We start from the raw sequence: 27,394 nt of genomic DNA, 5'->3' as shown, positions 1-27,394 counted from the left end.
TTTTATACAGTTATGTTTCTGTAGGGCACTCCTTTTTGTTGTTGTGCATCACTTAATCTCTACTCCATGACCAGGTTTTGTGGGCATGCACGCACTGGATCTGACTCACTGCTCTTTTAATCTGGGGAAAGTAGATATTAACCATACGCGTGCTGCGTTTGCATCCTGTTTTAAACCACTCTGTCATGCAAAAACCAGAGTCAGAATCACAAGTTGGAATTTCTGACACTTGTTAAAACACACAAAAACCCACACACAGGCACACGGTCCCTGCAGCATTATTTATATAAAACATTTAATGCTTCATGTAATTCCTTCATGTAATTCAGCTGCTTCACTTAATCTCATCCTGAGCAGAGGCCTTATCAGCAGGAAGTGACAACACCTGTGGGTGCTGATTATTTTCCCACTACCTTCATTTCACATTGTGATGTTTAAGTCCAAAACTTAGAACTGTGTATTATGTGTGCAGCCACATTAATGTAGTGGAGTTATTATTATGTTTTTAACGAGGAGATCTAATTATTTACAGGCAAGTCTCTACAAGTAGCACACAAACAAACGCACCCATGCTGATTGACCATGCAAGTAAATTACACAATTGTTGTGCACACACGTGCTCCAGACGACATTATTACACCTCCTCATTACGAACCAGTTTTCTTTTTCAGTGAGACTCCACGAGGAGGATGTTGACTTAATAATTCAGAGTTGAGTGCGCGTGCCCCAACTGTGTGCTCATTCTGTTTGCTTTAGTTGTAGTTTGTACGCTCTGTGTTGTTGTTCCTGAAGGAATCTCATCAGACTGATTGCACTCAGAGGGCTTCAAGCTGCAACACTGTGTCATGTTGGAAATATTCATGAATCCCATTGCACTGGGATAAATTCATAGAATGCTTCGGCCTTAACGATTCATCAGTTCTAGCACGTACACACCGCATGGAATATATTCCAATCCAATATCATTCTCCACCAGTGTCTTAAACATTTATCTTTTGCTACCTGAGGGATTGATAGTTAATTATATTTAGCTGGAGAGCTGGGAACTGAATCAAATCTAAAAGCAACATAAAAGTATTTAATAATGTCTTTCAAGGCCAAATAGTATTTTCTTTTTTATAAAGGTGACTTCCAGCAACTTGCAGCGACTTCTAGCAGCTCTTCCAGGAGACAATGAGAATATCAATGAGCTTCTTCAGGAATCTGTCTGTGTTTCACGGGACAAAGCCGGTGTTGTTACTGGCTGTGCAAACTGAGAACCTAAACATTTACCTCATCCAGTGCAAGTGCCCTGATTTGTCACTGCCAGGCATTTGCCAATACGGACTTTAAGTGTCCTTTTAAAAGCTATACTGAATTTCAATCCACATTTGAAATTAAAAAAGCCCATATTTTGAAGTAGAATTAACCCTGTGAGGTCTTAGTCATTACCCTTAACTCTATTCTATTAAAAATATTGTTGCTTGTTTTCTTTTCTTGGCTGTCAGGGGTCTAAGAGGTGATCAGTCTTATAAAAAGACACAGGACTAGGGTTAGGGCGACCGTGGTTCAGGGGGTTGGGAAGCTCATCTTGTAACCTTATCCTTATGTATCTTGTAAGGTTGCTGGTTTGAACCCCAGCTTTGTCTGTCCTCGTCGTTGTGTCCTTGAGCAAGACACTTCACCCTACCGCCTACTGGTGTTGGCCTGAAGGGCTGATGGCACGATATGGCAGCCCAGGGCAGCTGTGGCTACAACTGTGGTTTGCCTCACACCAGTGTGTGAATGTGGAAGCGTTTTGAGTCTCCAGAAAAGTGCTATATAGATGCAATCCATTATTATTATTATTAGTTGCTGATGATGCCTTAAATATCACATCTACTATTTGCTAGAAAAAAATAACCTACTTGCTTGCTCATTACCTGTTGCCAAAAGAGCTCCTTTAACTGACTTTTATTCATCTGGCTCTGCATTCTAAAACACATTGTGTATCTCAGGCGTATTAAGCAGACCAGACTGTTTTTACAGCTAGAAACAACTGGGAGTAAAGAGTCAGCTGCACACTGTACTCCTCTGTGAGTACTGTAATACCCCGTGAGGATTCCACATAGTGAAACAACAACACATCTGCATCTCCCACAAATTTTCCTTCCTTTTTTTTTTTTCCACCCTCCCGCAGTCCCTCTGTGTACCCTCTCCCTGCTGCTCCATAGCAACAGAATAACCTTCACTGAGAGGTCCTTGCACCCTGCTGTGCTCCAAACGCAAACAATAACAGCCCAGATTGTTTGGCTGCGTCCGTGACATTGGGTTTAATTGTAACTCTCCTTGGAGGTGAGCAGGCGCTCGGATGAGGCTTTAACAGACAAAAGCACCTTTAATTTAGTTTCCTTTAATTACACGTCCCCTGCTGTAGCAGAGGCAGGCAAGCGGTATCTTGGCAATCTTTGTTGAGAGGCGGTTGCAGGGAGCCACCACAGCATGTTATAATTTTCAATTTTTTGGCTGCTAACTACTGTAGATTGGGTTTTCATCTAAACCTATATTAAAAATCAGCCATCACTCCATTTTAACTTCCTTAAAATGTTCAGGTTTTCTCATAATATTCTGCTTCTTCAGGAGTTTATCCATAAATCCAGCAAATGTAAAATAGTGAAATGCTCCAAAGAGAAAATCTGCTCAAGCGTGAAGCTTTTTTTCCCTGGAAGAGTAGATTGAGTAGAGGGCATAATGTGCTTGTAGCTGGTTAAGTCTGTTGGCACACCTGAGTCCCCCTTTGTGCTTTTAAGCCCTCACCTGCTAAATGAAAGCTCCGTAATGGTATCAAGTTCCAGTGTGTGGTAGAGGCAATTTGGATTCAGCGAAGCGAAAAATAACTTTCGCCTGAGTTCTCACCTGTAAAGGCCCCCAGAACGGACAAAAAAAAAAAAGGCACATAGCATATTAATACACAAATGTCGACACGCAACTTCAATCTGAAATGAGTCGTGAGCAGAAGAGAGATGCATTCAGTAATACGCTGCAGCTCTATGGCAGGTTTTTGCAAGGCAGGACTGCTGTGACAGTGGTGGTGTACAAGATGAAACATTCCACCTGAATGCTAAACAGGAAGTTGTTTGAAAGAGAAGCTTGCAGTATAAAAAGAAGCCAATGAATACTTTATCTTAAGCTGAGTACAGACTAAACGACTGTCAGGCCTGTTGTGAATGCAATTTGGACTCGTTGACGGATTGAGTGTCTAATTTATGTGGGTTTTTTTGGTTCTTCCACAGAAGTAGCTGGAGCTTTTATTTACCTCACCTGCAGAAAGTATCAAGGCCTTTATTTGAAGGGGGCTTTTATTAAAGACTTTAATTTATAATTCCTTCTGTTTGAGCCTAATATGTACAACTTCTCATATTGATGTGCTCCCATTTCCCTGTTAATAGTACAGCACTACACTGTTAACACAAAACAAACTCCTACCAGGCCCTGTGGTCATTTAGCATTACAGTGAACATTTATTAACAAGGACTTTATTGTGATAGATCTGCTGGATCTCGTGTTGCTTCAGAAGACCTGTTGGGTCGTGCACCAGAGGAAAGACCAATCAAGCTGTTACCCAGTGACTACAGTGACAACACTACTACACTACATTGTTATAGCACTATAATTTATTATGCGAACACTGTTAATGTCACTTGTAGGAAGGGGGGAAAGAAAAAAACTAGGGTCAAACATTTGTAACTAGAAGCAGATTTTGCAGTTCATTCAAGAAAAATTGCCGTACTTTGAACATGTGTTCTGTATATAAGAGGAGCACTGAGAGATTTTTGAAGACCTGTGAAGAAAATCACATAAAACACAAAGGAACACAAAATGAAAAGAGGAAAAAACAACATAAAAGCCACTGTGATTTAAAAAAATATGGATTTCACCACGTGGGTGGCTGATTCTTCTGGGTGGGTGAAATTTATCTCTGTGGACACGTCTCTGTGATATTTGCTTTGATGCACACCATGAAAAATAGGGGAAGCAGTGCTTATTACATTATAGTGCTTGTTATACATCATGAATTATGTGCATAAACTTGGACATAGAAGAAAGGCAACGATACCCAAAGAGGACAAGTTGGATTTTTAATAATTTCTCTGAATAATAGATGTATTCCAGTAATACTCCGCAGTGTGATTATTAAACGTGGGCCCTTTTCACACTTTCTGATGGTTCCTTTGTGCCTAAATGTGAGTCAAAACCATTTCCAGTTTGTGATATTTTTGTGACTTTGTGTAAAATCTTTGACACGCTTTGGTAAAGCAGCTGTCTGTTTTATCAGGATGGTTAGAGTGGCTGATGTGTAAGTGTATTAAAACAGCCAGTGACAAGTTGGATGAGAGCTAGAAAAGATGATAAAAAAGATGGAAGTGAAACATGTGACTAAAAGAAATAAAAATCCTCACACGTGTCTGGGCGCAGCAGAGATGAACTAAGATTGGGGAAAGGGCCGATGTGACAGCAACAATTGCGTACAGTTGCAATGATTAAAGAGAATTATGCAGGACCTGTAAACCAGGCCTGCTGGTGTGATATTCTCTGCCAGACGCAAACTTGGCAACTCTCCTGCTGGAGCAGAGCTGGTGTTAGAGGGAAAAAGGGAAGAGAAAAAAGACTCCACTGCGGAAGACTTGTGAAATTATTAATTTAATTTACTTGTGAAATTGTTGGGCAAGAGGACGGATGGACTGTGTAATCTTTGAGGTGGTCTTCCGTTGTCTTCTTTTCTTCCTTTCTACCTTTTATTTCTCGCTATAGGCAGAGACAAGAACAGCTTGCTCTCAATGTGTTTGTTAGTATTTCAAGTGTGCATTTAATAATACTTAACAGAAGTAGACCAAAAATAGGTTTGTGGCTACTCTCTAAATATCTCAAATCTGTCACCGTTAAGCCATTTGCCAGTTTTATTTGGAAAAATATGGAACTAAGTTGAATGAATTAGCGAACATGCTGAGCTTCACTTCACTAAAATGAAACTAGGACACCTAAATTTTTATGGTTAATGATCAATAAAAAGTGTGCAGTGAAGCCAGAACCAAGCATTGAAGCATTAAAAATAAAATTAAATAGCATTAAGTAAGTTAATAAAATTATTTAAGACTCTTGTTATTGTGTAATGTTAATGGAGCAGCTGCATGCATTGTTATCAGGCTTTCAGGGGGGCAACAAAAATGTGAAGTTTTCTATTATGTGATATTTCCTGGCTCACTGATAAATGTATTTACTGTTTTATGTTGGTTTATTTTTTATTACACGTGTTTGTGTTGTAGCTCTTTTTGCTCTCACAGCTCAGAAGGTGGAAAATCAAATCAAAAATCAATTTTATTTTAGGACAGATTTAATGTGGTGTTAATGTCTGCAGAGTTCTGTTATATGGTGTGGCATATATTGTAAAATTATATATTTAACAAAAGTATGGCTGTTAGTTATACAAGAATAAATCGATGCGTTTTATGCCAATTAATTGCATTGTTGCTGCTGTTGTTAACAACAAAATTCGATTTACTTTAGAATTTATGAGCTCTCGTTTTAGATAGCTGTATTAGCTCTCTCATTATTTTACTTGTTTGTTTATTTTTAGCCTGATCATTCGATTGGTGGAGCTATTATATCAGCTGATGTTAACTATGGGAGATATATCAGTATCTGCGTTCATAACAGCCAGTAAACAAAAATTAAAAACGTGAAGAAACACCCTTCAATCGTGTAATTACTGTTGATGTGGCATTGTTTGTCCACTAGAGGGCACTCTGCAACTTCCCTGTTAATGACAGGCATTTGAAATGCCATAAACACAACTGCCAGCTGGTGCTAGCAGATCATCCGCAACTTATTGTGACAATAAAACAAGATTTCTTTTAAGTTGCATTGTCCTATTCTCCTAGTAAGCACATACATAACAAATGTTAGGGATCTGTTAAATGTGTCTGGAAGAAAAACATAGTGACTGATAAGTTGAATTTTTAAATAACCAGTCTTAAAAATGCTGTATTAGTTGGGCTCTGGTTTTTTAATTCAACAGAGTAAGAACACGCTCAGTCTTCTACCTTTTCCAGGAAACTGGGACACAGACTTTTAACACAAAAGGAAATAGCCGCCCTGTTATTTGATCAGTCACATCTTAATATGAGCCTTTGAGGTGGTGAGAGCTTTGAAGTCAGCCATGCTGGATATGTGCAGGGACACTGCTCTGCCAGTATCTCGAACATTAAGAACCGGTGTTGGGTTGACACAAAGGCCTTAGTGTCTGTTTACCAACTTAGACCATTTCTGTTCCCTGTTAGCGAAAATACCCACTCTTCTGGCAGCCATGTCTGCTGTGATTAATGCTTCCCAGTAGGAGTCAGAGTGTAAGTCGAAAGCAATGCTTTAAGGATAGACTGAACCTTCTCTGACCGCCATCGAATTGTTGATGTCTCATTGCGGCTGCTGATTGATTGGTTAGGGTTTAGCAGTCTGAGTTTACATCACAGAGAGAGAGGAGCATTCATGCATTCATGTTTCTCACTGAAGCTTCTCCACGAGCCAGAAAGTTCATTTCAAAACGAGACCGCTGAGTTATGGCTTATTAAAATCTATTCTTATCCAAGTTGTAAAACAGTGTTCTGATGGAAAAAAATGTTTATTCGCTGAGCAACTTCAGCAGCTGTGTTGTTGTATAGCTGGAGCGAGTTAGTGTGTGAATGTGTGTGTGCGTGTGCGAACTTATGTGTAGGAGAGAGGGAAGGAGGAAGTCGGGAGTTGTGGGAGAAAGATACTGCCACTTGTGACAGACTTAAGAGCAGAGTGACTGACAGAGGTGAAATTGCTTGGGAAAGGATGTGAGGCTGCTCCTCCTTTCCCTCCTCCCCTCCTCCCTTCTGCTCACTTTCCCTCCAGACTTCTTTCACTCGCAAATGAAGTATGAGCTACTGTATATGTGCTCCCTTTGTCTTTGAGGTGAGCTGTTCAGTCTGTTTCCCATGGGTAGCAGTGGAAGGTAGCACAGTAGTAGAGTGAGATAAACTCTGTTTTCTTTTTTTTGTGTGTTTTCTCTCTTTTTCCTTTTTTTGATGTTTGTATAGCCATGCATCAGGCCCTGGACACACTGAGTGACAGCACAAGTTCCACAACTGCCAATGACCTGGACCTCATCTTCCTCAAAGGCATCATGGAGAGCCCAGTGGTGAGAATGACTTCAATAAATAAATACATAAATAAGTGTGTGAAATGTGTGTGTGTGTGGCGTGGATGTGTTCTGCGGCTCTGCTGCAGAGGAGTTGTGAGGCAGTGGATTTGTGATGAAACTCTTAGCTCAGAACAGGTGATAAGAATTAATGGCCAAGTGGCGCTCCCTGACGCAGCACTGACCTACCTGCATTTTGTGTTGATCACAGATAGGCTTTATCGAGTGAGCCGTGACACTTGCACGGAAGATGAACACATCCAGTTGGTGCCTAAAAGCTGCTGGGAAGTGGTTTTCCACTACCATTACCATTGTGCCCATTACCATTAATGGAGGTCCCATATGACCGCATTGGACCTCATCGGGGCATTTCACTGGTGGATATCACTTTGTATTAGTTCTGGTGGATTATGCAACGTGATATCCCAAAGCAGTGCTGCTGCAGACCATTTATGCAAACAGTGTGGCACAGGTGCTGTTTCAGGTCATCTCTCGAGTCAGCATCCCGAAAAGATACTGACTGACCATGGCACATCGTTCATGTCTCGAAAGTAAAAGAACTGTATGAATTACTGGGCATTAAATCAGTTCGGACTGGCGTCTACCACCTTCAGACTGACGGGCTGGTGGATTGGCTGAATAAGACTTTAAAATTCATGATTCGTAAGTTCATTCATGAGGATGAGGATGGTGTAGCCCCATAGTCTATAGGGTTCTGTGTTGACTACCACAGAGGAATCAAGTGTCACGGTTTGACACTTATTCCATGCCCTGGGTCGACGAGCTCCTGGACTGGTTAGGCACTGCTCCCTTTTTCAGACACTGGATTTAACCAAGGCCTACTGGCAGATTCCCTTGTCTCCAGAGTCCAAGGAAAAGACAGCATGTTCCAATCCGTAAAGTTTGTACCATTTTGCCACACTTCCAATTTTCTTTTTTTTCGAGTCCCAGACACTTTCCAGTGACTTATGGGCCGGGTGCTGCATCCACACGCTGCATATGCTGCGGCCTACCTGAATGATCCATCATCCATAGTTACACCTGGGTGGAGCATGTGCAGTGGATGGCTGGGGTCCTGGAGTGTCTGAGGCAGGGGCTCATTGCCAACCCGAAGTGCGCAGTTGGATGTATGTAGGTACAGTATTTGGGGTACCACTTGGGGGTGGGGGTTAGTCGGCTCGGCCGGATGGCTCCCCGGCCTCAGTCGGGAAGTGGTGGAACAGTGGCTTCAGTGGGAAGTGCCAGAAGACTGACAGAGCAGCTGGGACATATTTTGGTGATCAGTCGTGCTAATTCAGTTGCAACCTGGGACCGCTGTGCCAGTAACAAGTTGGGTGAAAAATTGTACAGAGCAATCTTGAAAAGTTGCATATATAACACAACGAGTAACTAACAGTGTGTACGTGTGGGTCATTCGTGTCACAGTGTGTATGTCTGTGTGATGTGGTAACATTGGGGACGTATTTTAAGTTAGATGCAAGTTTGTTTTAGAGAAAAATCACCAATATTGTAAGGATGCATATTTATAATTTTGAGTTCAGTAACACAGAATAAAATGTTAAAACTTCTGTGTTAGAAGTTTATTTCTGTATAGTCATTAGCCTGCCTTTAAACATATCTTAATTCTTTGTAGAACAGATTCAACAAGGTGCTGGAAACATTCCTGAGAGATTTTGGTCACATGATATTCACATGATAGCTGCACATAGTTGCTGCATATCTGTTGGGGGTACGTCCATGATGTGAATTTCCCATTCCATCACATCCCAAATGTGCTATGTTGAACTGAGATCTGGCGACTGTGGTATACATTGAACTCATTGTCATGTTCTTAAAAGCCATTCTTCTCTGACTTCTGGCATCAACAAAGCATTTACGCCCAGAGAACTGCCGCTCGCTTCCTCTCTTTTAGACCATTCTCTGTGAACCCCAGAGATGGCTGGGAATGTTGGGAAAATCCCAGTAGATCAGCACTTTCTGACCTCTCTGGCAACAGCAACCACGCCACATTTCGAGTCACTTAAAATCAGCTTTCTTTCCCATTTTGATGCTCAGGTTGAACTTCAGCAGTTTCTACATGCCTCAATGCACAGAGTTGCTGCCAAGTCTTTGTGTTTTCTCTTAAATTTTCACATCCTATGAAAAGCTTTAACACTGTTACATTAAAAGTCATTTTTGCCATGTTCTTTTTTTTTTTTGGTTACTAAGCTACCTGGGTATTGGAGTTAAGTCTTTAAAATATCGTCAGTACATTTTTGAAATGACTATTCAACCAGATCCAAACTCTGTTATTTTAACTAAGCTTAAAATAACAGAGTTTGTCAGTTTATTAGCACAGAGATTGATTCTTCTGAATTAGACGAGCCAGGTAAGCATCTAAAACTTAAGAAATTAAGATTCACTGTGCATGGCTTTTCTGATTAATCTCAGAAAAACTGGAAACTTTTGTGGACTACATTAAAAGCTAAGCTTTAATAACCACCCACAATTCTATTCTGAATATTATTTCAAATTGATTTATTATTGTGCTAGCCCCATGGACAGGCGTCAGCCTGACGCCTGTCCAGGGTGTACCCTGCTTCTCGCAATCTGGTAGCTAGGATAGGCTCGAGCTCCTCCCTCGCAACTTTAATAACAATAAACGGAAGAGAAGGGACGGATGGATTTACTAGCATGTTTTAATTTGACTTTTCATGGGAGTTTTAGAATTCCTATCCGGTTGTTCAGTCTGACGTCACTAGCCGTGTCTGGGTCTAAACTCCGCTGCAGGTCCATATATCAAACGATCACTGTGGCATTACTGAGAGTTGAAAAACTGTCTAAAGTCTTTCATCTTTAATAAAATGATCAGCGTTCTGCTCTACCAGGTGTAACAATTGAGTTTAACATCCAGGCATCCATGAAAACGGAATTTATGACATTTAACGGAGTTAGAAGTTAGCAGGAAGTTAGCTCGCTAGCTTCTATCTAAATACAATATAGCATGTCCTGACTGCGGGGTTTTGGAAACAAATTAAAACGTACAGCTCTGTTATCACTTCCAGCATAAATGAAGACAGAAAACTAAACAGCAGTAACGTTTGTAGGGTTACTGAAGTTGGGCTAGCTGGTATATAATGATGTGCTGCGTGACCGCTAGCGACACAGCTACGTTAGCATAATATAAACAAGCTAACTCGATAAAAGTTACCGTGAGTGTTCTTGGTGGTCAGGAACAAATGTAATCGCATGGCAGGATGCTGTAAAAGGACCAAACTTCAGCCAGGAGAACAACTGAGATAATCCATCCACAATACGAGGTTAGTCATTCATATACTGCTGCATGGGCTGGGCTGTAGTTACACCCTAAGGTTTTAAAAACTGAGCTTAAATAAATGATTAGCGGTAATAAAAGCCGAGGGAGGTCAACAGTGATCACTGACTGTTTTAGGAGCTTTTTGAGATCAAATAGAAGAAAATACATAACATTAAACATGTTAACAACACAAAAGCCATATTAAACGCAGACTACTTTAGACCCGGAAGTAGGATTCGTCGCGTCATCACTGAACAACCGGATTGCAAGAAGACTAGAAAAAAAAACTTTGTACCTGCCTACTTGTTTAAATTTTACCTCTTTACGAAGCACACATAGCCTCTCTTTATTGCTTAGCAGTATTATTAGCATGTTTGTTTTTTTTTAAATTTGGGGTTTACAACTTCTCTCAGTGGTTTGAAGTGCTTGAAGTTTAATTCAGAAAGCTAGAATAAACATTAATATTTTGAGGAATTTGCCCCCCTTACTGGAGACAAATGAGAACAAGATACTGGCCATTAAAGTTTGTTTGCCTCATAAACACTCCCATTAATAGAGATTGGGAGAGCCAGCTGAGCATGCTCAGCAGGGGCAGGAACCAATTTTGTTGATGCTGTGCAAACTTAAACCCAGCTAACGCACACCTCTGGCTTATGTCACTGCTGTTGGCACAGGTGGAGCTTGTTTCTAGGCGTTTCATTGTTGCAGCAGGTTGAATGGATTCCAGAAAATATGCAAAAATACACAAAAAGGTTAAATGTGTCTCTACACATAACAAAAAATAACAGATAAACATATATTTCTTTTTTTTTTAGAAGTATTAGCATTCCTATTCTTTCAAACCTGTCAGTCATTTAAACAACACACATGAAGGGAACAGCCCACGTATTCTTGATTTATTCAGTGCAGATGGCAGTAGCAACTCTAATGATCACTAAAAACATGAAGTAGATTAGATTAGACATAGATTTAAAATGTATTTATTTATTCAAAAAGCTGTGCTCATAAGAGATGAGACATGTTCCTTATAACTCTCTTTATATTTACTGCATTGAAAATGACTCACTTGCACATTTTGCATAGGCTTGACAAGCTCTCTGTACATTATAATGCCTGTGTGGTTTTCACACACAGAATGTTTTGATGCCTTCTTCTTTCACTGCGAAATGTGACAAAAATATGACTGTGGAATTGGTTGTATCCAGCCTTGGTTTGAGCTGCTGCTCTACTAAACAATCTGCTAGACTTAGCGTTCAGCGTTCATCAGTTTTTAATGAGACTTCCAAAATCTAAAATGTAAAAGGAGAACCTTACACCTTGTGATACTCGCTACTAAAGTATTACAGCAAAGAAGAAACAAGGATGAAAAAGGCTGCCATGCCACTGAAACATCTTTGATTTACTCTACATGCACTCTTCTTTTTTTGTCATCAGTGAAAATAAACATGTTCAGTTTATACAGATTGCGTTTGGATTAAAGAGAGAGAAAATCAGTGTAGTCGTGCCTACAACATCATCCTTTTGTCCAAGAAAATTCAGACATGACTGGCAGTCTTTTTTTTTTTTTTTTTTTTTGTCTAGACTGGTAAAATATTTACTGTATCAATAATAGAGCAGGTGCCATCAACAATTCAGTAACTGGATATTTTTCCATAGGCCTGATTTTAGTGACAGTCAGCTGTTTCTCTACGATGCCTTAGTGTGGATCCTTGCATTTCTTCAATCATCACGATGTATACTTGCACATGGGCTGCATGGCTGAATAACCGAGCTGATTTCTCAAAAACTACAAAGTAGTACTCTCCATGCACATGATGAGAGATGCAATTTCTTAGCTGTCCTCATGCAAAACCAGCCCTAGGTCATTCTTATTCAAATGGAGGTACAGGGTATAGCTTTTTGAAGTGAATGGAGCTGAGTGGAAGAGCTGAGTGGTGCCAGACAGTTTTTTTTTCGCAGTTTCATCTCACTACGTCTTCCCCTCCCACTTCTTGCCAAGAGCAGAATTTTTCTCATCCCTTTTTAAAAACCTGGACTTTTTTCCCCAAGCAACAGGAGGATAAGGAAAAAGCTTCCCGTTGTGCACTGCAAAGACATGCAAGAAAAAAGTATGTGTAATTTAAAGTATAGACAGAGAGTTAATTTTTCCTTATATTTGTGCTGCTAAGAGTAAAGTTGAAGTTGTTTCTCTGTCCAGGGAGATGCTCCTTGCATCCTTTCTCTCTCTGTGTCCCTTTCTGTTGCTTCGTTTTTGGTATGCTTTGAGGCATGTTTGTGTGTGTGAGTGCGTGGCAAGAGCATGACCCTGCTATTTGTGCCGAGTGTCTTAGAGACATACAGTCCCAGTGTATTGATGAGCATCCTCATAAAAGATTCATCTGATGCAAGCTGTGAGTCTTGGTGAAGGATTTAAGAAGGATTTCCTGGACGGTGGATTCCCTTTGACTCGTGGTGGATCTATAAACACTTAACGAGCTTTTGCTTGATGTGCTGAGAGACCGAGAAAATGCTAACAGAGAGACGGGGACGATAGAGCGAGTGTTCATGTGTGCACGCTTATGGCACGGTGGCTGCAGTTATGCTAATTGCACAGAACAATGCAATCAGCACAACCCACAGTTCTATAAAGAATCAGAATCATGATTACAGGACATTTAGCAGATATTGATAAGAGGAGCTGAAGCTCGAATATTCAGTTGCAGCGCTTCATTATTATCAGTTTTGTGGTACTGACTCAGCACCTGGCTCTCTATCTAACAGAGTAGTCGGAACTATTAAAGTAGTTAGGGCGACTAAATGAGCCGACGCTTGCTTTGACACTTTCAGCTTTGTACCTCGTGCTATTTAATCTAATTTCTAAGCCGTCACATGCCGCCTGTTCAGACTATTAATGAGACTGCGGCGTCTTGGTAAAACAATGCCACGTGGCTCTGAAATAATGAACCTTGGTACTACTCACAATGGCTTCTGCAAAGTATCTTTCTATAATACAGCAAATCTCTGGCTCTGTGGTTATCCATGACCTCCTGCACCATCAACTTGGCACACAGTGATATATATTGGGACCCTGAAGGCTCTAATCTATATTAGATATTAAGGCATCATGGTGTTGCCCAGCAACCAACCACTAACAGGCTAAATTGACCAATTTTTAGGATCTTTGCACCTGTAACACCTTATAAAGTTTTTTTATATTTGAATGATATATGTGATTTAATATGGTGCAATCACATTGCCTGGCAACCACCTAACAACAGATTAATGTAAATGGACCAAACAGTGCTATAGCATGGGATTATTTTAAAATAAGGTCCTCATGTCTCACAAACCTGGCATTCAGTTTATGTTTATTTCTATAGCTGACATAGAGGTCCTGTTGAATTACAGCTGATATCTTAGGCAAAGGCAAGGAAATTGTCTCATGCAGCTTGTAAAATGGCAAAAATGAGAGAGTGAATTTTTACAGACTAATATAATTGTAACACTGCTGCGCCAGCTTTGTTAACTGGTTGTCTTTAGAGCACCAGTGCTCATTAGCCTTGATTGCTGAAAAGCCTAGATAAAGAGTTGTACTACTGGTTACTAGGGGTGGGAGAAAATGTGGATACTTATCAGAGTCTCGGTACACTTCAGCCAAATATGAATATTTTTATTTTAACATGGGCTTGCTCTAAACGGATTATCCATCCATCCATCCATCCTCGAGGATTAACACAGATGGCCAATTTAGAAATATTTGACTTAGAGTCATAAGAGTCCTGACCTACTATGGTGGTGCTTATTAAATGTATGAAGGTCAAATAAAGCGATGCTAACTCACTTGCAGTTGAAGAAAAAGAAAAAGGAGAAACTCTTTTCCTCAGATTACTTTTTATACCCCTCAGCTATAAAAGGCTGGCAGGGTATTGTTGGCCACTGGCTGGGTGGGCAGGCGGCGTTGACACCCAAGTTTGTGAATGTGATAGACGAGGTGAAGTAGGAACTTTAAGTTATTAAGTTACTTAGTTGTTATTTAGTTACTTTTTAAAATAAGCAGTCTGTTACTGTAACCATGCCACTGCATTTTCTTCTTACTTGTTACTTCCGTCCATGACTTCTAGGCATTCTGCTGAGCTCGTGGATATGGTTGCGTTAGCAGGCTTGTTAAGGTCAGTTAGTGAGGTGGCAGAGAGTTTTCATGTGGCAGTATTTGCATCATTTTATGCCAGAGGGATAAAATGTTGCTGCTGTTGCTGCATCTCTGAAACTGCAGCGAATAGCTTTTAGGTCAGCTTGAGTTGTCACTCTGAGGGGAATTAATAGTCCTGCGTGCTGGGCATGTGATTGAAGAGGTGCTGCCAATGACAGCTCGCTCTGCAGGTTAAGTCAGGATTTCCAGAAGTAGATGAATGGTAGGATGGACACTGTAACACATAGGTAAGGTCATGGCAATGTTTTCTTTAAAATTAATTTTATTTTATGTGGAAGTTTTCTTGCGTACTCTTATCATTAGGTAATACTATAATCTAAGAGATTGCTTTTTAACTGTGCTGAAATTACTTCTAAAAGGAATGCCACTCATCACCAGAGAATAAATGTGTTATTACTGCAGTTTTCAGAGTAGATGTTTTTCTTCGCTTACACAGATCTGTTTTTTTTGTGTCAATCGCATTGTGTGTATACCAGTTATTCCTACTTCTACTCTCTGCTCATACTATGTTGTTCCTTAAGGTTAGAAAAGAGCTGCGTGCTTGCTCGAATGCCTGAAGATAAAACCTTGTATCCCTCTGTGTGTAGTACCGTGTAGTTAAGTACACAGATTTATGTGTTTGACTGAATATCTGTGGATCTGTTTGTGCGTTTACGTGTAAGTTTCTTGTCCCCCGGCATGGATCCTTCATCTCATCCTCAGCAAACAAACATTTTAGCTGCCAGGGTAGTAGTCAGTCCCACCACACAAATACTCTGTGGGATTGCCTAACAATATGAATCTACAAGCACAGCACCGGTTAGTGTGCAGTTGCCAATTGTGTCACTGTAAATGATTGCATTTGCATTTGGTTTTTGAAAAACAGTCTGCATGTAATTAAGTTCTGTAGCAACTGAATGGTTTGCAGAGCATAGCACAGTGTACCATAGAGAGGTTTAACCTAGAGTCAAGAGTCACATGATAAGTTTGCTCACTCAGAGCCAGAGGTGTGGAGACCTTGTGTACGTCTATCTTTAGCAGCAGGGGAGCGGAAAGTGAAAAATGAATGCTCCCTGAAATATTGATGTCTCACATCATACCTTGAAAAACCTGCAGGGTACATGTTTCTGCTCAACTTGGTGCCTGTAGTTATTTATTTTTATTTTTGTATCATCAAGTCACCATTTATGAACACAGGCTGTGCGCTTGTCTCTGCAGGAGCTTGGATTGAGGTTACTTGGTTTTGTTTTGTTTGCTATTGTGCTCTTTGCTACTTCTGCTTTGCTAAATTTGTTGTAACTTGACAAGCTACTTTGCTGCACTCATTAAAAATAAAATAAAGTAGGAGATTGTGTAGTTTTGCTCCATCAGTGGAAAATACACACAACACGTAATAGGAGAGACAGGTAATGGACTGAGATTGGAAGGATAGCCTGGAGTAACATCTGTCTTATATTAATCGAATCCTAGGCTCATGAGCGATTTGAGGAACCCAAGCTTGAAGCTGTGCGTGAGAACAATGTGGAGCTGGTCCAGGACATCCTCAAAGAGCTGAGCCCGCTCGCGAACAGAAGCCAGGCAGCTGATGAACTTGTTCGCATCCTGAAGGAACCCCACTTCCAGGTCTGGAAAACACGACACATCCCTCACATCAAATTTTAATTTGAATAAACCAGCACTTGTCTAGCTTTTTAAGCTTCGTGAAACATGATTTCCCTTACTGGAGCTGCAGTACTTTGTTGCTCTGATGGCAGAGCCTCACTGATGAGAGCAAGACGAGATAATTTTTTGCAGTTTATGTAATGTGTATTACGTCTTCATGTGTGATTACATCACCTGTCGGTATGTTCACAGTCCCTCCTGGAGACTCATGATTCTGTGGCATCCAAAAACTATGAGACTCCACCACCGAGCCCCTGTTCATTCATGGACGCAGCCCTCAACAACCAGCCGGTTCCTCCAGACGCAGTCAGGATGGTCGGCATCCGTAAGGTGTCTGGTGAGCACCTGGTAAGTCTGCTCAGTAAAGAAAACCTGCAAAGTGTAATCATTAAGGCTGGATTGAGCCTGACTATAAACTGTAAGCAGATAAAACACCCCAGAGAAGTGGAGGATTTATGCTTTGGGTGGAGCATATGCACTCAGTATAATGAGATTTTTCTCTACCATTGTTAAAAAGAGACAAAAGTCAGATTTATGCGGCATTGTAGCGCTAAATTAGTGTGATTTATGTCCACGGTGAGCAGGCACATACGGATAATTTGATGATAACTTTGCCAGATGCCCTATTGTCTCACTTTCTGCACACAAACTCTCTGCCATCTTTCTCGGATCAACCAATCACGGGTCAGAGGTGACGAGACATTAGTTTAAGATAAAAAAGAAAAATAAGGTGCAATAATAGTGATTCAATGTTAAAGCAAGAAGCCTGAAATATATCTCTTTAAGCCTAAATGTCTTTCTAATATAACAGTAGATATGTTTGCATCTGTTGGCTTCCTAATTTCAGCTCAAGTGATTTTACCATTGGCTTCATCCCTCACAATTAAATTAAACACTCACCCCCACTCGTCTCTTAAACCACTTTACAGTGGAGGACATTGCCAGGCTGTCCCCCTGGGTCTCCTTCTCTAGTTAGCCCGCATGAAAAATAATTATTACACTGAGACTCTGTACATGTGCACAGGGAGTGACTTTTCGAGTAGAGAGCGGCGAGCTGGTGATTGCCAGGATCCTCCACGGTGGCATGATTGACCAGCAAGGTCTGCTTCATGTTGGCGACATCATCAAGGAGGTGAACGGCAAAGAGGTCGGCAACGACCCCAAAGTCCTCCAGGAAATGCTGAAGGACGCAAGCGGCAGCGTTGTACTGAAGATCCTGCCCAGCTACCAGGAGCCGCACACACCTAGACAGGTCGGTCATTTTTAGGAGTGTTTACAAAGCAAACCCGATTCAAGCTTTGCTTCAAATCAAGTTAAATCTGTGCAGTTAAAACTTGTTCTGCAAACTCTGCTGCATCATAGCTGTTGCTCTTTGATCACACATGAAAGATCCCCAAAATACCTAAATGGCACAAACTGGAGCTGGAAATAAATATAAAAAGGACACTTTAATGGAACTTTCTGTGCTCGAAATGCTTTGATCTTCCACATTTAAGCTTCTGTTTTTGTTAAAGTAGAATACATTGTGGAATAAATATTGCATAAAAAGATTCAATTGATTTAAAAGTATACAGTCATTTTCATCAGTAAGCACCACTTAATGTCCTCCCTGGCATCCACCCTGCTATCTATAACCTTGCACGCTGTGCCAGGAATCATTATGTAATACCATAATGGGACTTTTTAGATAACACTGGCTATTTAGCTTTAATATGTGCATTACAGCTTTGTCACTTATCCAAATGCAGAGCAGTTTTCCTGCACCCATGCATAATGGATCTGTAATTGAAATCGTCATGAGCAAGCTAGAGAAAGATCTCACAGGCAGCTTATAACGCAGAGGATCCCCTTCATATGTTTGCCTTTTTTTTCATTATTTCAGATGCCACAGTTGATTGACTATCAAATGTTTGCAGGAAATTGCTTGGTGTAGTGCTTAGTTATTAGTTGATGTCAGTGCTCTCCTCTGGTTATGTTAGCTGATGAGCATTAGCTTTCTAAGAATCAGACTCTGATCAAACTGAAACCCGCTCACCGAGTTTAGTATTGAGGGGAAATTGAAAGGTTATCTTGCCTGGTAAATTTTTGCCAATAGGATGCAAGGATGAGAGGATGCAGTGTACACAACACTGCTACTGATTGGCCTCTGCGAAGAGGAAAAATGCAGTGAATCTTGAGAAGCTGGATTAAATAAATTCTTTATGTCTAACCAACATATACAAGAACATCGTTTATAAGAAAAGAATAGTAAATGGTAAACGGCCTGTATTTGTATAGGTGAAAAAAAATCCAGCTTATATATGAGATTATACTATAAAGATAGTTTGCAGTTAAACTGTTTTTGTGTTCACCACCTACTAGAAATGTATTTTTATAGTCCTTTAGTGTGAAGAAAGCTGTGATTTTACAAAGCTTACGATCTCCTAATTTATTGGTTCAGACATGCATGACAGAATAAACTTTAATATCTTTGGTTTAATTTTCCTCCTGAGGAAAAAGATATATCATGAGGACAAAATTTTAAGACACCTGTTTCTGACTAGATTTGTGTGAAAAAAATGTCTATTTCTGTCTATTTCTTAATTCCGGGATTTAATTAATCAAATACAAGCGATGCTTTGGCCTCAGTGCGTGCATCAGGTTACTGTCACACTAAGACGGGTTTCTCACTCTCATCTTCACACATGCACATTTGTAAAGGACCAATAGTATCACGTTTAAACCACAGATAGCATAAACCAACATGGTGATGTCTGAAACACTCAACTCTATGACTTCAGAAACCAGTGCCTGTCTTTTATACTGTCTGTGAATTAAACTCATTAGGTAAGTTTAATTCCAGGGGTGTGTTTTATTCCAGAACCACGATCTGTTTCTAAACCTAACCTCATTAGTTTTGGTGTAAAAACCAGACCAGCAGCTGAACATGAAAGTAAACAAAACAGCAGGGAGTAAAAACAAAACAAAACAAACTCCTTGAAAAGACTACGGCCAACAAATCACCATCCCTCCCTTATACACTCTAATGTGTCAAGGCACTGACTTCAAAAGACACCTTGTGCGTATCTTTACGATGGTAGCAGAACCTTACAGAACAGAAGTATTTCACACATTAGGATGATAGCACCCTGCACCAAAAGACAGCGTTCAGTCTGGCAAAATTGCTGAAAGAGGGCCTTCATGTATAAGAGAAATCACCTCCTTTCCATTCAGCACCTCAGAAGAGTCTATCCTCAGGTATAGCTCTTCATGGATTTCAAAAGATGCAGATTTCTTTGTAAGAATACATATCTCCGGCATACATTATGGTCTAAAAGCCTTCGCTTTGTTGAGGGTTTAGTTTTCCTTTTTTCTATGAAAGCTGCCCTACTTAAATACTTAAGAGAAATCTGTGCGCAGGAGACATTAAAGAATGATTGGTTGTGCTCGCACAGTTAAGAGCTGTGTAGGTGGACGCACAACGTATGTGGTGTCGATGCTACGATTAGAGTTGTACCCAGAAGTCTCAGTGTAATCCAGCTGTCCAGGCCTGGAGCTTGGTTGTAACGCTGGCGACTAAACTCAACTGACAGCTCGCTTTGGCTAAAGGAGAATATGCGTTTGTCCGTCTGTCTGTCGTGTCCTTACAGAGGGAAGGACGCACGCACGCAAAGGCAGTACGGTACAGGATGGCAAAGCCCATTTTATGTTCATGCATCAGTTCAGAAAAGAGACGACGTCAAGCGCAGAGGGGGGAGGAGGGGATGGTTGCCATGGCTACAGATTTTGGCTCTCTCTTTATTTCTCTCTCCCTCTTTTTCTCCATGTTTTTTTTTTTTTTTTTTTTTTTTTTTGTCTCAGTCCATCGACTCCTTGTCCTATCAGTGGGGGTTGGGATAGATGGTTTGGTTTATGAGCTGAATCCTGCAGGCTAAAGCTGTCGGAAGAGCGAGCTGGGAGATAGGGAAGGCTTTACATGGGCTAGGGCTGTTTCATATTGATGGACAGTCGGTCATCCAGACCATCTAAGCCGATCACGTGTACACACAGGAAGCATCACGATTCTATATTCGGTGTAAAAGGTTTGACTGACATGTTCCCTCTCTCTAATGTAATTATTCATTCAGGCCTTTGTGAAGTGTCACTTTGATTACGACCCGTCTCATGATAACCTGATTCCATGTAAGGAGGCGGGGCTTAGCTTCAACAGTGGGGACATTCTGCAGATCTTTAACCAGGAGGACCTCAACTGGTGGCAGGTTAGTACAGCCACATGTGCGTATTTTAGTCACATAAGATGTTTCAATTTGTTAGCCGCTTCATGTGCGTTTCCCCTTCGTAGGCCTGTCATATAGAAGGTGGCAGCGCAGGTCTAATTCCAAGCCAGCTACTTGAGGAGAAGAGGAAGGCTTTTGTGAAGAGAGATCTGGAGCTCGCTACTACAGGTACACCTATTAGCGGTATGCAGCAGAGCAGAGAAGCGCTTCTCATTATGCAGATTCGATACAGGCTCCTCACTGCACAAACACCCCGGCAACAAAGCCAACATCTGTTCCTCTCCATATCATACAAGTGCTTCATCTGGCGCTGTTCGCTCATCCTCCTCTCACCTCTTCAGTCTGCTCCTCAGTCAGAGAGCGCTGATCTGGTAATGAGCATCGGAGTGACTCAGGTGGCCTGATCCAATCTGTTGGTTATTAAGCTGCAGGGTCTGACATTCAAGCGCTACCCCTCCTCGACAAGAAGGCTTGATTGAGGAGCGGTGATAAGACAACGGTCCGTAAAATCTGATCAATAATGATCTCTCCTCTCATGAGACGTGGCGTGAAAAGAGGCCGTGTTTCTTTAGATTTGACTGCTCTGCTCTGCTCAGTTGCAACAAAACAGGTGGTGAGTCATAGCCAGCTGCATACCCTTCACTTGTAGAGGAGAGGAAGATGACAGTCCAACTGTACTGCCCTTGGAGCTCAGGAAGGACACAGCTGTCTATCAGCATGTTTTCCACATATACCAGCAGAGAGAGAATGAAACATTTGGAAATTGATACAATAATGTTTATCCACTGATCTATATAGTTGGGACACAATATTTAATAATTAGAACTATAGCTGTTCAGAACAAAGTCACAATTATTTTTTGCCCTACTTTGACAAGGTAAATTTGTCATCAGGATAGTACTGAGTATATGAGTACTCGTGATTCCAAGTATTACTTTCCTTCTAGAAGATACTCTCTCCTATGCCAAATAATCTGCCGCACAGACGGTCAGCAGATCGTGCAGTCACAGGTGTCCCTGGCAGCAGATTGGTTGTATGCAACTAATTAGTATTGGCGCACAGTGCCATCTAGTGGTCTCTGTAAAACCCTCCCATGCTTTACATTTTCATCAGCTCTTGGAGTGTTTTCAGAAGTATTTTGTTAAGTGGTTGAAGGTTTGATGTTGCTTTTCTCTCTGCTCTGTCTCAGGTCCTCTTTGTGCAGGAGTGGTGGGTAAGAAGAAGAAAAAGATGATGTATTTGACCACCAAGAATGCAGGTAACTTTATATGAGCTTTGGGCAAAATGATCCACTACCTTGTGATTTTTTTATTTTATTTTATTTTTTCTTGTCTCAGTTTGACTTATTATTACTTCCTGATCAGAATTTGATCGTCATGAGTTGCGGATCTACGAGGAGGTTGCCAAAGTCCCGCCCTTCAGGAGGAAGACTCTGGTTCTGATCGGAGCTCAGGGTGTCGGCCGTCGTAGCCTGAAGAACAAACTGCTGGTGTCAGATCCCCAACGCTATGGCACCACAATCCCCTGTGAGTAAAGCTATCATCACACGACGCCATACTCACCAGTAAAAGCACAAGCAGGTTTTTGTTGTAGCTGAAGTTGAACCTTTAGTGCAGATCAGTTTAAAAAACCCCCAAGATGTTTCTGTTTATTGCAATGACCCAGTCACCTCTAGAAAACCAAAGGTGGATGAGAGAGATGGCCAGATGTACTCCTTTATGAGCCGCAGCGAAATGGAATGTGACATCAAAAACGGGCGTTTCCTGGAGCACGGCGAGTATGACGGGAACCTGTATGGCACAAAGATCAGCTCCATACACGATGTGATAGAAACAGGAAAGATCTGCATCCTGGATGTTAACCCACAGGTAGAGGAAACAGCTTTACCTTCTTTATTTGGTTACACTTTAATTTCTCCAGGATAGAACAGCTTGTGGCTGCTGAATTGCTTTCAGTCTTTTCATCAATGTTTATCCAAGAGGATCTCTTAATGATCTGCATCCACTCAGATAATTATTTTTACACATCTTATTAACTAAGTCAGAGAAAGACGCTGCAGGTGTTTTTTTAATGGGATTCTTAGCTTTTCTATTGGATTTGTTTGAGTGTTTTTGCTCATTTGCGGCAAAGGGATGCAGTGATTGTAAAACATCTGTACTGTTTCTGCTTTTCTCTTAAGGCTATTAAAGTCCTGCGGACATCTGAATTCCTGCCCTACGTTGTGTTCATCGAAGCCCCAGACTTTGAGGTCCTCAAAGCTATGAATAGGTCGGCAATTGAGTCAGGAGTTGTCACAAAACAGTTAACAGTAAGTCTGTGCTTTCATTCGTTCTCTACCAAGATCATTAGAGGCCCACAGTAACAAATGAGATGTAGCTGTTGGCTCTATGGTTTGATGCGACCCCTGTGTTGCTGGAAACAGCTCATATCAGTTACTCTGGTGGAGCATTCAAGATCTGACAACATCTGAACCAAAACATTTGATGTGTTCCGGTAATTTTTTGCGCAATGTAGAAATATATATTTAAACTTGTAGCAAAAGTCTTTGCACATTTCCACCCCAAAACACATGTTATTATTTATTTAGTTAAGTTATTTCTTATTTAAACTGACTTTAATGCTTTCTTTATGTGCTCCTTTGGTGCACTCGCTTCCACTGCCGCTGGTATATTTAAATTGCTCACCTGAAGTCCTGACAGGTTCTAAACATTTGAACTGTGTGTGCTGCAATTTCACTTTGGACCTATAATTTGTTCAGAAAGCAAACATCACACTCTGTATCAAATGAATCCTTCATGTTAACAGAGATCATATCTCAAACCTCAGTCTTCGATTGAGTGTCCGAGCCTGAAGGCAGGTTGCCTGAGGTCAGGAGAAACACACCAAGGACACTTGTCATTTTGTGCGAGCACATTTGTCCTCCAGGGTCAGGTCATCAGTGCAGAGGAAGTATCTGAAGCAGGACATGCAGCAGAAACTGTGGTTCACACTGTTCACACAGCAGGAGTTTTCTTCACAATCATTGGTCATTGCCCACTCTACTCACCAGATTGAGACTCTTGTGACTGTCTGCTCTGACAAAATAAAATTTTAGTTGAAAAGTAGCTGTTTGGACACACCTGCATCACACACCAAAATGGGGAAAAGGTCGTAGCATGATTTCCAGAGAGCACTTTAGAAATAGAAACCTCGCTGGAAGCAGCCCAAAGAGGTGACCTTTAAGGAGAAACCGATCAAATTGACTTGAATCAGGTAGAGTTGTAAAAACTTTATGACCATGACTTGTTGTTGCATGGATTTTTGCAGTTTGAAAAATATATATTGGATTTGCTCGCTGTGGGTCGTGAAAGTTCTCTGGTTTCTTAACATTATGTCCACTCCCTTGGTGTCAGTAGCTTTAACAGTGTTTACAATTCTGTCCTTAAAGCACTTCTCCCTGACACACTCCTTTCAGGACTCAGAACTAAAGAGGACGGTGGATGAGAGTGAGCGCATCAAGAGAGCCTATGGACATTACTTTGACCTTTGCATCATAAACGACGGCCTGGAGGCGGCGTTCCGAAGTCTACGGCTTGCGCTGGAGAAACTGTCGACAGAGCACCAGTGGGTGCCTGTCAGCTGGGTTTTCTGAGAGTCACCGAGAGCTCGCCAGCAAGGTGCCAAGGTCACAGGCCAAAGGTTGAGGGACGATACATCACTGGTAGCTCCAGAGGGGGGGTGGGGTGGGTTGTTTCCACATGCAGCTATTGGTGGCAGAGGCGTGTGGTGAAGAAGCGGATACACTGCAGAAGACCAGCCTCATGTAGAGCATTGTTTTTTGTACAAAGTTAGTGTTCCTCTGTTGAGCCTAAGGTCAAGTTGTACTTTATTTGTCAGAACTGGAATAAAGCTCTATTGATGTTTGTAAAGAAGGACTTAGAGGTAATTATGAGGTTCAGTGCAATAGTGCGAGTGAGTGTGCGTGTGTTATCATAAATGTGGATATAGACTTAGAGTAATCCATATGTTTTGCAAGTAACAGTGCTATGTTGGAGGTTTTCCTTGAAGGACATTTAACGTTTTAGCCTTTGAATCTTAAATACTTTATGTAGTGTAATGTTTACATTGGATCGGTAGGACAGATTGGTTAAGGATAAAAGATACCAAATGTCATATTTGTATCAAATTCTCTATATTTTATTTGATCATACAGTATGATTGTATGTGTTCAGAACTGTGCGTAATCTCGTTTGTGTCCACAGATTTGAAAACTGAACAGCAATAGATCATTTTGAAGATACATGCAATACACACGAGATACCCTAATGTGCACACACACACTCTCATATATATATATATGTATATGTATACAGAAACAGAGTGAGACCTTCTGCAGTATTCCTGAAGTCTCAGTTTGTTTTATTTGCTTTTCAATGTTGAATACGTTGAACATTTCCTGTCCCGTGCTGGTAAAGCTCTAGTTTGTTTGACAGTTAAAGGATCCAGCCAGTGGATCACAGCGTGTCACTTCTGTCTGCTTGATTCTGTCGGACTTGTATTTGTAGCACTGAGAACACTTAAGCTCTATTGAGAAAAAGAAAGAAAAATACCTGACGAAGTAGCCTACAGTATGCACTGATTGTGTAATGAAGGCGAACGTGTAACCTAACATTGCTGGTTGGCTAGTTGATGGAAGTTTTTTTGTTATTTTGATGTACAAACAGTAAAAATATTTATCAGTGGCTTCGATTTAATGCTTACTTTTGCCTTAACATGGTTGAAAAGCCAAGGAAACGCTATATTTTTTCATCATGTAACATTTCACTTCTATCACTGTACATGTTACTCAGAAAATTAAAAAAAAATTCTGGCAACGTATTCATTGTTTATGTTATTTTTCCTTCAACCTGTACGTACTGTATTGTAATAAAGAGTATATAATGCAACATATAGAAATACATGGTGCTTTTATGGTTCTACCAGGGATCTACTACACTGTAGTCTGAATCTTCCTGTAACGACTATTAAAAATTGAAATAGAGAATATGCATAGTGCATAATCATTTTTAAACTTCAAGTTATATTCAATAAAAGAGAAAACAACACTGTTTTAAATGCATATATGAGACATAATACATTCTGCTGTTGTTGACAGTTCAAGTTGAGTGTAATCTGTGTGACCTCTGAGGATTTGGGTGAGCAGAATTATTGCCCGAGGATGATGGGGTTGGTTGTTGATGTCCAGTTGGTGTTGTCCAGTAATGAGGTGCCAGAGGCAGCATTATTGGATACATGTCATAGGCAGGCGGTGGGCTACTTGGGCAGACACCTATGAGCCTGGGATCAAACTGTAGGAAAGTAGAGTTCAAAGTTAGACTGTCCGTACACAGTTCAGTTTGAATTTATGGCACAGTGTTTAATTGCATTGCCTGTAAAGCTTTTTCCCAGCTTTTCCCAACACTCAGTAAGCTTTAGATTAGTTCAATCACTGGAAACATCTGGAAATGGGAAACGATTGTGTGCAGCCAAGAAGCAGTTCTGTACACAAGCTTGTTTTATGTTTTAGTTTTTGCAGTGATTAAGCCAACATAAATAAACCAGCGGTTCACTGGTGAGTTTAACAGCAACTGCTAAATGAGCCTTATTGCTTTATTTTGCCAGACTCAGACTGTTTTCCCTGCAGTCTTTGTGCTAAGGCTAAGCTAACTGGAAAAGCTTTGTGTTTTCAAAATAAAGATAAAAATTATGTTGGTTTTCTTACTAGTTTGTAGGTTTGAAATTAATAACCAGTGCTGTGTGAAAAGTGTTTTTTCTCTTGAAGACATTGCGGTCCTTTCAAGATAATGCGGGCTGGAATTTAATCATTTCATTAATTTATTTTTTCTGCAATTCAAATCTCTGTAGGACAAATCTGTTTGTTTTTTTCATTTATCATTTGCTCATGCGGGCATATCCATCACATAGATGTGCACCACAAAGGCTTACATGCACTATATGAACAAAGTAATGGGGCACCTAGATATTACATCTCAGCCATGGTCATCCATGCCATTAAGCTCAATTTCTGCACATCATGTGCCTCAGCATTCAACAACCTCCTAAACTTTATATGGTCTGCCATTTGCTGCATAAATTTTTTTGGTTCCCACATGCTTCTACTTTGCATTTGATAAGGGAAACATATAGGTGGGAAAACATTCACATTCACTTGTAATGGTGGCATCTTGGGATGGTGGGATGCCTTGAAAGTTTGGAAAGAAGGCAAGTGGACTTCTTTTTGGTTTGTGAAAAGGCTAACTCAAACAACTAATGGAGAGTCCCAGGTATTTAACCTTGGAGGTAGCCCTCATTGAGCCATGATTAATCATCTGAGTCGTTAGGGTCATATATACTTTGTTTTGCATCGTAACGACTCAGATGATTAATAGTAGGTCAACAACCTCCCAGGCCACCTCCAAGGAGACACACCCCACTAGAGAGTAAATACGCCATCTGCTGTTTTAGAACTGAAGAAGCCTCTTGGATGAAAGGTGAAATGTCTTCACAAATCAAAGAAAAGAAGCCCAGTTTCTTTCTTTTTAGTCACTCAAGACTACCATTAGTAGTCTGTGTGAATCTACACAGGCTTAATAATGGAACTCTAGTTCTGTTACTCTATACCAGGTTTCACCACTGGAGACAGATCCATCCCTTTGGCTCGTAGCTCAAATCTATGTGCAATGTGAATCAGAAGCTAGCTATAGAATTTGGTCACGCACCAGTGAGTATGGTGGTGGGAAATCCACTGTGCTGTAGCGAGGAGGATCATAACGTGTGTCCACTTCTGCCTGATCCTCCGACAAAGAAATGGGTGATGA

The 27,394-nt window shown here is 40.8% G+C and overlaps 1 protein-coding gene across 4 annotated transcripts in view; it reads left to right on the top strand.

The window, feature by feature from the left end:
• The window catches only part of mpp2b (MAGUK p55 scaffold protein 2b), a 45,561-nt gene extending 21,292 nt beyond the window's left edge, over positions 1-24,269 (top strand). For 3 of the 4 annotated variants that reach the window (XM_085284099.1, XM_085284100.1, XM_085284098.1), the window contains exons 3-13: positions 7,077-7,177; positions 16,111-16,263; positions 16,495-16,650; positions 17,327-17,554; positions 20,409-20,540; positions 20,624-20,726; positions 21,748-21,816; positions 21,923-22,084; positions 22,224-22,426; positions 22,738-22,866; positions 24,013-24,269. In XM_085284099.1, coding sequence (XP_085140225.1) covers positions 7,077-7,177; positions 16,111-16,263; positions 16,495-16,650; positions 17,327-17,554; positions 20,409-20,540; positions 20,624-20,726; positions 21,748-21,816; positions 21,923-22,084; positions 22,224-22,426; positions 22,738-22,866; positions 24,013-24,189 — 1,613 coding nt within the window. In that variant the 3' untranslated portion in view covers positions 24,190-24,269. The remainder of the gene's footprint in view (positions 1-7,076; positions 7,178-16,110; positions 16,264-16,494; positions 16,651-17,326; positions 17,555-20,408; positions 20,541-20,623; positions 20,727-21,747; positions 21,817-21,922; positions 22,085-22,223; positions 22,427-22,737; positions 22,867-24,012) is intronic. The other variant, XM_085284101.1, reaches the window with a different exon arrangement.
• The last annotated feature ends 3,125 nt before the right edge of the window (positions 24,270-27,394 follow it).

Source organism: Mchenga conophoros, linkage group LG8 (assembly GCF_057382185.1).
Source record: "Mchenga conophoros isolate Kocher_MC1m ecotype Shallow Benthic linkage group LG8, M_conophoros_male_GT1.1, whole genome shotgun sequence".
In the NCBI taxonomy this organism is placed as follows: Eukaryota; Metazoa; Chordata; class Actinopteri; order Cichliformes; family Cichlidae; genus Mchenga; species Mchenga conophoros.
Note: the sequence above shows the minus strand (reverse complement) of the source record. Positions and strands in the feature narration are given on the sequence as shown.